Genomic DNA, 10,108 nt, shown 5'->3' with positions numbered 1-10,108 from the left:
CTCCTTTCATTTTTAATCATCAAAAACTTCAAAAATGTATATGCTTAGTTGATGAATTGTGCACACAACTGTTCTCCCTGTGTTTACTGTGTTTCTCACAGTACGCATAACGATAGCAGCAGCTTGAATATCATTATGTTCACAGTAACCGCATAACGATAGCAGCGGCTCGAATGTCGTTCTTTTTGTAACCTGATATGCAGATATTTCCTGGTGCTTTTTATCATAGGGTCAGTTTGTTTCAGCTTTAAAAAAATAGATTTTTTCTTTGTATTTTTGAAAATAGATTTTCTAAAACCGTTTTTCAAAATATTACAAGTTTTTTTATATTCATTTTTTCTAAAATGAAACACTTAATTTGACATTCTAAAACATAAACATACATAATTGAAGACTAAAACTTAGTCAAAATCATAATTTTTTCAAAAAGTTGTATTTCCTAAATGATTTTTATTAAAATCTATTTGAAATAGCTTTAAAATTAATAGATTTTTTGAAATTTTAATATCCAAATTTTTTCCCCATAAATAGATGAAATACCTAAAATCACATTTTAATAATAACTATTCAAACAAAATTTTCATTTGAAGCTTTTATAAAAAATTTCTTTGTAAACATTTTTTTCACAAAATTTGATAACACTATTAAAAATCATTTTAAAAAAAAAACCAAAACAAACGGGTCCATACTAGGATATGCTATTTTTTTTCTTCATCTTTTTAGTCTTCTGACCAAATTTTTTTTTCTGTATACATGAGACCAAGTCTACTTCTACTATCTACCATTTACTAATCAATTGACCAAACAACCCAAAATGCCCTTTTCTTTAAATTCATTTACACTACCAAATGGACAAAACAGTAATTAACAAAATAATCTTATCACTTTTCTACCTTCAAATCAATATTGGACACTTGGCACAACCAAATTCCCCCATTACTCTCTCTGTTGTCTTCTCTTCTCTCTCTTTCCCCTATTTTCTCTCCTCTATTTGTTTTCCACAAACCCTAACCCCCGCCCTAACCCGCCGTCATCCCCCTTTCGTACTTCTCACGACCTTACTAATGTACCATTTTCGTATTGCTCAGATCTTGCTATAACAAATAGATTAATTAACAATCATATTTCTTGAAGTAGTTAAAAGAAGAAAATGCTCTGATTTCTTGATTCATTCAATCTGTATGGTTTTGCTTATTTGTTTATTTATTCAATCAAAGGTTTTATGGATTTTTATTGTTTCGTTCGAGTGTTGTTTATGTTTGTTTTTGTTGCAGCATCGTCCTTCTTGCGCTTTCAATTCTCCTTTCTGGACTACCAATTTTGGTGCTCCTGTTTGGAATGATAACTTTTCCCTCACCCTTGGATCTAGAGGTATTGAATTGATTAGCTTATCCTGCTTTTTTTAATCGCTTTGTTTTTTTTAATCTTTTGAAATTTGTCAATTTTGTTATGATGAAATCACTTTTTACCATAATTTCATTTCTTGCCTGTACAGTAGAATCAACCTAAGTAATTGATATGATTTTGTGTGAATAAGCTGCATCAATATATAATAATACTTATGTATTACTGTTTTTTAATAAATATTTGCTGAGATTGCAAAAATAAGCTGACAACAGTTTTTGAAATGTTGATGCTGTTTTTAAAAACCCTCCTAAATATTCTTGCAATTGATTATGCTATAATTACTCAATCTAAACAGGCTTTGATTGTTTTTTCTTAAGTACATCTTTCAATCAAAGTTTATGTGTGAAAAACTGTATAAACTTTGCATAAGCCTTTTTTTTTGATATTATGAGCAGCTTTTGTGAACGCTACCGCATCATTAAACCCGGGATTGCTTTTCGATTCAAGTAAGCCTCTTAATGAACTTCTAAATCTTTTCATTATATTTATAATGTCTATAAGCTTATTTGAACTGTGTATATGGCATGTATTTCTTTGTAGGTTATGCTGATTGCATGTCTTTTCTATGCGGGAATGGTCTTTTGTCTATCTATCTATTAGAACTCATAATATTTTATTGTTTCAACAGTACAGTATATGAATATGAACTACACCTTCAGGCCATATCGGTATTCACATTATTTGTAGCATCTAAAGTAATTTATATGACAGGCCTTTATGGATTGAAAGAGTAGCCGTCTAAAGCAAGCCGAGATAAGAGTCGCAATACCTTCACATTAGTATAGCTGAATTTTATGTTTGATGGTTAATGTTGATGATATAGCTGAATTTTCACAATCCTAAAGCTGCTAACGAGCTCATTCGTGCTGATGGAGGATTCAATTTCACTATCAACCTTATTGACGCATTTCAATACTCTGTACTACAAACCAGAATTTTGTTGGAGTGAAAGGTTTGCATTGAGTTCTATGTGGAGCATTTATCTCTGCTCAGATTGTGTCTTTGGCTCTTTGCTTTATAATAGATCTAGATCTATTCGCAACGTAACAGTGTGAAGTTTCCTTATTCTCCTTTTGTTTCCAATTTTTGTTTTTACATGTGCAAATACACTTAAGTTGTACAAGAAGGGAGAACTTGAAAATATGCTATATGAAACTTTGCTATTTGTACATTTTTTTTTATGCCATAGGTATGGTTTGTGTTAATGTGGTTATTTTTAAGGTGTATAAAACAATACATTGCTCTTTTTGTTATTTGGACAATAAGGATTTGGTTCTGCCTATATGTAACATGTCTTTATTTTATCTCAGCATATGCATTTCATGTTTATTGGCTTTCTTTTTCTTTTTCTATGAATTTACATGACACTAATAAATGATCAACTCTGTCGATTTTGGAAAATTCATGTTCTTGCCGGAAATAACTTGCCTTTGCTTTTGAGCCAGTTCTAACAGCGGAAGCACACAATTCCAATGATTTGCTGTCACTGAAATTCATTGAAATTCAAGCTTTCTTCTGGTTCATCTGTCACGGGTAATGAAGTATAATTTAACATTTAATTTCTTTTTTTATGATATGTTTATTTATTAGGATATGGGCCATTTCTGGAAAAAATGGAAAGGAATTTGTCAAGTTACCAAAGAAATCCAGATAAATTTTATCGCAACAAGTCTTATTCTTTCAATGATTCCTCACTTCTTTTATTGTAGTTCAACTAAAGCTTTTTGTTTTAATTCTATGATTTGATTTTTTATATGTCAATATATATAATTTGCTAGAATTGAGTTTACTGTCAAGGTGATTTATCTGATGCTTTCAAATCTGAACAAACACTACATAACTCATGTTACACTTATAACTCATATTTTCACTTCACTACATATGTTGGAAGATTATAAAAGCAAAATATTTTACAAAAGACTATCTATCACAAATCAGTGGAAAGCCAAATGAAACATTTGACAGTGCACGTTACACTGAAGGCCATGGCACACAACTTCATCAGCTGGAGATAACTTTGTTCATTAATAATTGTAAAAGGATACTATTGTTGTTGTTGCCAAGCTAATATATATATATATATATATATGTGTGTGTGTGTGTGTGTGTGTGTGTGTGTGTTTAACAGTTTTTAATTTGTATTAGTCATTTAATGTTTTAATTTGGGAGTTATCAATTGAATGTTTATTAGCTTAAAACACATTCATAGTTTATAATATTGTTGCAGTCACATATTTTGTCACTAATTTTCTGGTGTTATTTTCACAGTACAAGTGATTGGAAGATTGTTAATCTTGAGCACTTGATAAATGTTGAAAGGAGATCAACATGTTGAAAGGGAGCAATAGAAGGGGTATATTGTTTGTGGTTCTGTAAGCTGATACAAGATATTCATTGTAAATTATAAAAAATTAAGATAATTTATGTTGTAATTGATAAAAAATTAAAAGTGTTTTTGATTACCATGTTAGTGGAGAGAATTCACTTAATTTACTTATAAACTAATACATGTATTATCATAAATAATTAACTTACAAAATAATTGATGGATTCCGTTATGAAGACATATATTCAATTTCAGTGAATAACAATGAAAGTCAACAAAATTAGGATTTTTGTATATAAAATGATATCCAATTGTAGAGAATAATTGAATTTTAAAATTTCCAACATTTTTTATAATAAAATTGCCATGTTTATCATTGATGCTGGCAAGAAAAGATTTTTATATGGAAAATGATGCTTAATTTAAAAAAACAATTGAATTTTAAATTTTCCAACATTTATGATAAGAAAGCTGAGGTGTTTATCTATACATTATATTTGAAAATTAATACATAAACATTTATAAGTCTATAAATATCTCATAAACATGTACTATTAATATTTTATTAATAAAACTTTTTATTTAAATGATTAATTTCCATTTTATATATACAATTTGATCAAACTTCTTAATTTTACATTTTTTCTCGTATCGTTTAAAAAATATTACACCACAAATAATGCACCCGGGCGACAGCACGGGTCTCCGACTAGTTTAAGCCTTAACATGAGACAACGCCGAAGATAACGAATACTCAAATGATAGCATGCATGTGACAGAAATCACGAAAATGTTACATCTTCTTCTGCTAGATCACCTCTGTTGAAAGAGAAAGTACTCTTTAAGTAGTAGAATGACACTTCAATTGGTCATATAATGTGAATGATCCATGTCATGACATGCATTTTTTTTTTTTTTTTAGTAAAAGTATATAGTGATACTAGATTTTCACATTCCATGACTTTTATATAATGTATAGCTTTCAAGTGTATAAATACTAAATTTTTTCAATGGGTTGTTTTCACACATTGTATAGCTTTCAAATCTTATATATAGAATGTTCTACTTTTTGAAAAAAGCACATTTAAGCCAAATGTATTTCTCACCAATTTCGCATGCTGTTTAGCTTTCTTATTTCTTATTGTCAATTGTCGATAAAAATTTCTCGTAGTTTTCAAACTATGTTGCTAGAACTTCTATGTTGTCAATTTTTGTATCTTATTAATTTTCAAACTATGTTGCTAGTTCTCTATGAAAAGTTCAACTGTGATGTGTCAATTTAGAGACTCTGACAATCAAGACAACTGTAACTTCCTATGTTTAGCTAACTACCAACTTAACCATTATGAAAGCTATAACTAATAGCAATATGACATAATGTAACCTTCCACTTGTAATCAAGGATGGCCAAGTCAGCCATAATAGTGTATAAGTATGTTACATTTATAACTAATGACGTCTTGCTAGACAAGAAGTAATGAAATGAGACATTAACTTAAGTGTTGTTTATTCACAGTAGTATATTTTTGTACTATAGTTGCATAACATTTTATTTCAAGACTTAAGTGGTTTGACAAGATTTACTTCTAATATTCACACCATATATGATCTCATTAGGTATTCTGATCAAGACATAATGATGATAGCTATTTCTTATCTTGACCGAATTCCTTAGTACCTGATATAGAAACCAAGAAGCAAAAGCATTTGTGGCAGTATACTCTTGGTTGTACCTTTGACAAACAAGGTTAGTTTCTATTTCTCTCTCTATGTATGTTACAATTTTTTATAACAATTTGATAATTTGTTATATTGCTTCATGAATTCTCACTTCTCTTTCCATTTTCCAGTTTTGTTCGAACAAACATGTTTTCCCGAACTCGTTCCCTTCTTCCTTCTCTAACTTCCAACAAAACCCCAAACTCATCATCATCACTTTTTTCTTCATCTTCTTCACAACCCCCAAACACAAACACAAGCAACAAAGACAACATCATTGTATCCAGATTCCACCATAAAGACTGGCTAACCTCAAAACAAGCAACAACCTTAATAAACTCCTTAACAAACCCTTCCACTTCCCTCACTCTCTTCAACCTCTACTCCTCTCGCAAAGACTACAACCCAACCCAACCCTTCTGCATTTCCCTCATCACCAAACTAGCACAATCCCACCAATTCTCCATCATCGACTCCCTCCTCAAATCCCTCCAACCTCATCAAAAACACCGCTTCACCCAAGATTTCTTCTTCCATCTCATCAAACTCTACGCCCATAAAGCCAACAGAATTGATAAAGTCCTTGAAACCCTCTTCATGATGCCGAGTTTCAGTTCTTACCCAACCTCAAAAACATTCAACTTTGTTCTTAATCTATTGGTTAACAACAAACTACATGATGTTGTTTTTAATCTTTATTCCTCGGCTTCGAAGTTGGGATTCGAGATCGATGCTTGTTGTCTTAATATTATCATTAAAGGGTTGTGTAAACAAGGGGAGATGAAAGCCGCGTTTAAGGTGTTTGATGAATTTCCTAAGCTGGGGATTCAACGAAATGAGAGAACTTTTTGTACTTTAATTCATGGGTTATGTGAGAAGGGGGATGTGGATGAGGCTTTTGAGTTGTTGGAGGTGATGAAGAGGGAGAAAGTTTGTGTTGATGTTATGGTTTACAATGTTTTGATATGTGGGTTGAGGAGGAAAGGGAGAGTGGATGAAGCTAAAGAGGTTTTGGAAGATGGGATGATGAGGAATGGGTGTTACCCTAATGAAAGTTCTTATCAACATGTTTTGTATGGGTTGATTGATATGAAGAGATTTGGGGAGGCTAAAGAGGTTGTTAAGAAGATGGTTTTGAAAGGTTTTGTTCCTAGTTTTGATTCGTTTAAAGGTTTGGTTTTTGAGTTTTGTAAAGAGGGGTTGGTTGGGGAAGTTGAGTGGGGTGTTAGGGGTATGGTTAGGATGGGTTTTATTCCTAGGATGGGGATGTGGAGACAGATTGTTAAGTGTGTTGTTGTTTGTAGAGATGTTGGTGGTTCTTTTGATAAGATTTTGGATGTTGATTGTAATTGAAAAATACCATGTTGGTAGTGTTTTTTTAAGTTATTGTTACTTAAAATTTAAAAATTGTTTTTAACTTAAAATTTAACATTTAAATTGTTTTTAAGTTATTGTTACCTACTAGTCATGACCAACCTAATTCATCACCTCTCCCAGTCCACCTTGACATTCCTACACCTGCAACCACCCCCTTACAACCACGTGCTAGCACCTCACCAATTCCCAATCGTGCATCATCAAGAGCCTCTCACAAGCCATCATACCTGCAGCACTATGTGTGCTCCATCTCTAGAAACTCCAACTCATCATCTAAAGGTATGTTATATCCTATCTCGGACTTCATTTCATATTCTAATCCTTCCACACCTCATTGTCACTACTCTTTGTCTATTTCCTCTCATACTGAGCCTAAGTCCTATGTTGAGGCTTGCAAATATGATTGTTTGAACAAAGCTATTCAGAGCTCTTGCTTCCATCAACAATTGACATCTTCACCAATTAGATGTTAATGATGCCTTTCTCCATAGGCAACTCTAAGAGGATGTATACATGAATATATGGTCTTATATGGTCTTATACATGAATACATGAATATATGGTCCACCAGGTGTTATAGTTTCCAAATCCAATCAAGTTTGCAAACTTGTTAAGTCCTTATATGGTCTTAAACAAACCAGTAGAAAGTGGCATGAGAGATTGACTTCCTTCCTCATTCAACATGAATATAAATAGGTTGTTGCTGATGTTTCTTTGTTTATCAAGCAAACAAAGACATCATTCACCATCATGTTGGTTTATGTAGATGATGTCATCTTAGCTAGTAATTCTTTACAGGAAATGCAGCAGATTAAAGAGCGGCTTAATCATGAGTTCAAAATCAAATATCTAGGCCAGTTGAAATACTTCCTTGGAATTGAAGTGGCACATTCACAACTTGGCATCTCTCTACGTCAAAGAAAATATTGCCTCGATCTCTTGCAGGATTCTGCATTATCTGCCAAGCCAGTGTCCAGTCCCTCTTATCCATCCTTTAAGATTCATAAGGATTCAAGTGCTCCATACCATGACATTCCTGCATATAGAAGACTTGTTGGCAGGTTACTCTATATGAATGCCACCAGACGTGACGTAACCTTCTACACCCAGCAGCTCAATCAATTTTTGTCAACTCCATCAGTCACTCATTTCAATGCAGCCACTAGGGTTCTTAGGTACTTGAAGTCATGTCCTGGGAGGGGCATATTCTTACCAAGAAATTCCCAACTAACATTGCAAGGATATTCAGATGCAGACTGGGCTGGCTGCTCAGATACTCGAAGATCCATTTCTGGCCAGTGCTTCTTTCTTGGAATGGGTCTCTTATTTCATGGAGAACTAAGAAACAGTTGTCTGTCTCAAGGTCATCAAGTGAAGTTGAATATTGGGCTCTAGCAGCTGCTACTTGTGAGCTACAATGGCTTACATATTTGCTCAAGGATCTACATGTTGAATGCATAAAGATGCTAGTGTTGTACTGTGATAATCATAGTGCACTACACATTGCTTCCAATCCTATATTTCATGAAAGAACCAAGCATTTAGAAATAGATTGCCATATTGTGAGGGAGAAGATGTTGAATGGATTGATGAAGCTGCTGCCATGCACCTCAAAGGATCAATTGGAAATTTTGTTCACTAAACCATTGTTGCCCAACCTTTCAACAATCTATTATCCAAGTTAATAATGCTTGATATTTATCAGCCATCAACTTGTGGAAGGGTGTTACAACATAAGATTACTTCACATACAAGCAACAATGAAGACACAAGGAATGAGAGTGTGGGAGGGTGTTACAACATAAGATTACTTCACATACAAGCAACAATGAAGACACAAGGAATGAGAGTGTAACCACCTAACTAACTGTTAGTTAGTACAATTGAAAGTTAGTTAGAAGTTTAGATACTATGTAGGCAATGTATGATAGCTATTGTGAATACTTGCTGCATATATAGCAGATTGTAATTCATCTTCAATTCTTAATGAAACTAGATGCAATTACTTTCACTTCATAATAATAACGACGAAGTTGATTATTTATACAAATAAAATCAAAACTAACTTCCATAAAAGTAGTGTAGTTAATATCAGAAATAAGTAACTAATAAAATACATATAATAATATACCAAAGTTAGTGGATTTCAACAGAAGTCATTCACTTAATTGATCACTTTACGTTTTAGAAATCTTGCATGATTCTTAAACCCCTAAAACTTTTGTTACTCATCCACGCAGGAACACCAATACCAAATGCACTTGGGAACTTGACATTCGTCAGTAGTGCACATATATGTTCGACAATCATCGTCACTAGTGCAGAACACATAACCTTTGATTTTAAGTAATAATAAACCAGTATTAGCAAGAAGGTATAAAAGATTATGCATATGATAAAAAAAATTAAAACTTGAAGTAGATGTGAAAAAAAAACTTACGATGAGAGGATACAATAACAATTAGAGAAAGAAATATGATAAAGACATGAACGAATTTGAGAACTTCAAACATATTTTTTTCTCTTTAAAATTGTAATAAATAGAAGGTATTTTGAGCATTTAATTAGTATATATAGAATTTGCAAAAAATCATCCACTAATAAAGAATTATTGTAAAGCGTCTCTTAGATATATCAATGTGTCGTTTATATATTTTTATATCATTAAGTTGACCATTTAAACTTAGTAAAAGTACTCAAATAAATTTTGTTTGTGATCATCATTCTTCTTTTTTTATTTTATTAATGTCTCCTTTTGTTTTTATTTAACCTTTTAATCTTTTGGGATAGACAGGTTAAAAGTACAAATTGATAAATAATTGTTTAAAGGGTTAATGAATTTTTTCTCTTCAGGCTTCGTTTTTAGTCCTTCTAAATATTTCTTTCAAAAAAATGATCTCTCTAAAATTTTTCATCTACACTTTTGATCCCTCCTGCTAATGTCCGTTAACAGAGTTGATGTGACACTGTCACGTGGCAATGACAGCATGACAAAGATGCTGACATAGATGTCACGTGGCATTTTTTCCTTATTTTATATTTTAAATATAAATTTTATTTATAACGACAGATATTCCGTCACAAAATTCGTCGCTAACATGAATATCATATGAAAACCCAGAATTTGCAGCTAATTCCTAGCTAATTTAAACACATCATTCTTATGACCTAGAACTCTTTTTTTCCCATTATTTTTTGCAAGAAAGTTAATCACATTATAAGGATATCTCACAAAAATTTAAATTTTGTTGACTTGAGATGAATTAAATATGAATTATT

General features: G+C 32.0%; 1 protein-coding gene and 2 long non-coding RNA genes across 4 annotated transcripts; 2 read left to right on the top strand and 1 right to left on the bottom strand.

The window, feature by feature from the left end:
• Positions 1 to 946: 946 nt before the first annotated feature.
• LOC131612563 (uncharacterized) lies at positions 947 to 3,801 on the top strand. Of its 2 annotated transcripts, XR_009287426.1 has the most exons (6): positions 947 to 1,179; positions 1,275 to 1,371; positions 1,803 to 1,853; positions 1,948 to 2,359; positions 2,853 to 2,940; positions 3,676 to 3,801. It is a non-coding gene; the product is annotated as an uncharacterized LOC131612563 (long non-coding RNA). The 2 variants fall into 2 exon arrangements; XR_009287425.1 differs by having other exon boundaries at positions 1,948 to 2,940.
• A 667-nt stretch (positions 3,802 to 4,468) lies between these two features.
• On the top strand, positions 4,469 to 7,247 carry LOC131610232 (pentatricopeptide repeat-containing protein At3g14580, mitochondrial-like). Its single transcript, XM_058882126.1, has 2 exons — positions 4,469 to 5,480; positions 5,584 to 7,247. The coding sequence occupies exon 2, from the start codon at positions 5,600 to 5,602 to the stop codon at positions 6,803 to 6,805; it is 1,206 nt and encodes a 401-aa protein (XP_058738109.1). The 5' UTR covers positions 4,469 to 5,480; positions 5,584 to 5,599; the 3' UTR covers positions 6,806 to 7,247.
• A 1,575-nt stretch (positions 7,248 to 8,822) lies between these two features.
• On the bottom strand, positions 8,823 to 9,387 carry LOC131610233 (uncharacterized). The gene is made up of 2 exons (XR_009286422.1): positions 9,270 to 9,387; positions 8,823 to 9,163 (listed from the first exon to the last, which is right to left on the bottom strand). It is a non-coding gene; the product is annotated as an uncharacterized LOC131610233 (long non-coding RNA).
• Positions 9,388 to 10,108: the final 721 nt, after the last annotated feature.

This window comes from Vicia villosa, linkage group LG6, assembly GCF_029867415.1.
Source record: "Vicia villosa cultivar HV-30 ecotype Madison, WI linkage group LG6, Vvil1.0, whole genome shotgun sequence".
NCBI lineage: Eukaryota > Viridiplantae > Streptophyta > Magnoliopsida > Fabales > Fabaceae > Vicia > Vicia villosa.
Note: the sequence above shows the minus strand (reverse complement) of the source record. Positions and strands in the feature narration are given on the sequence as shown.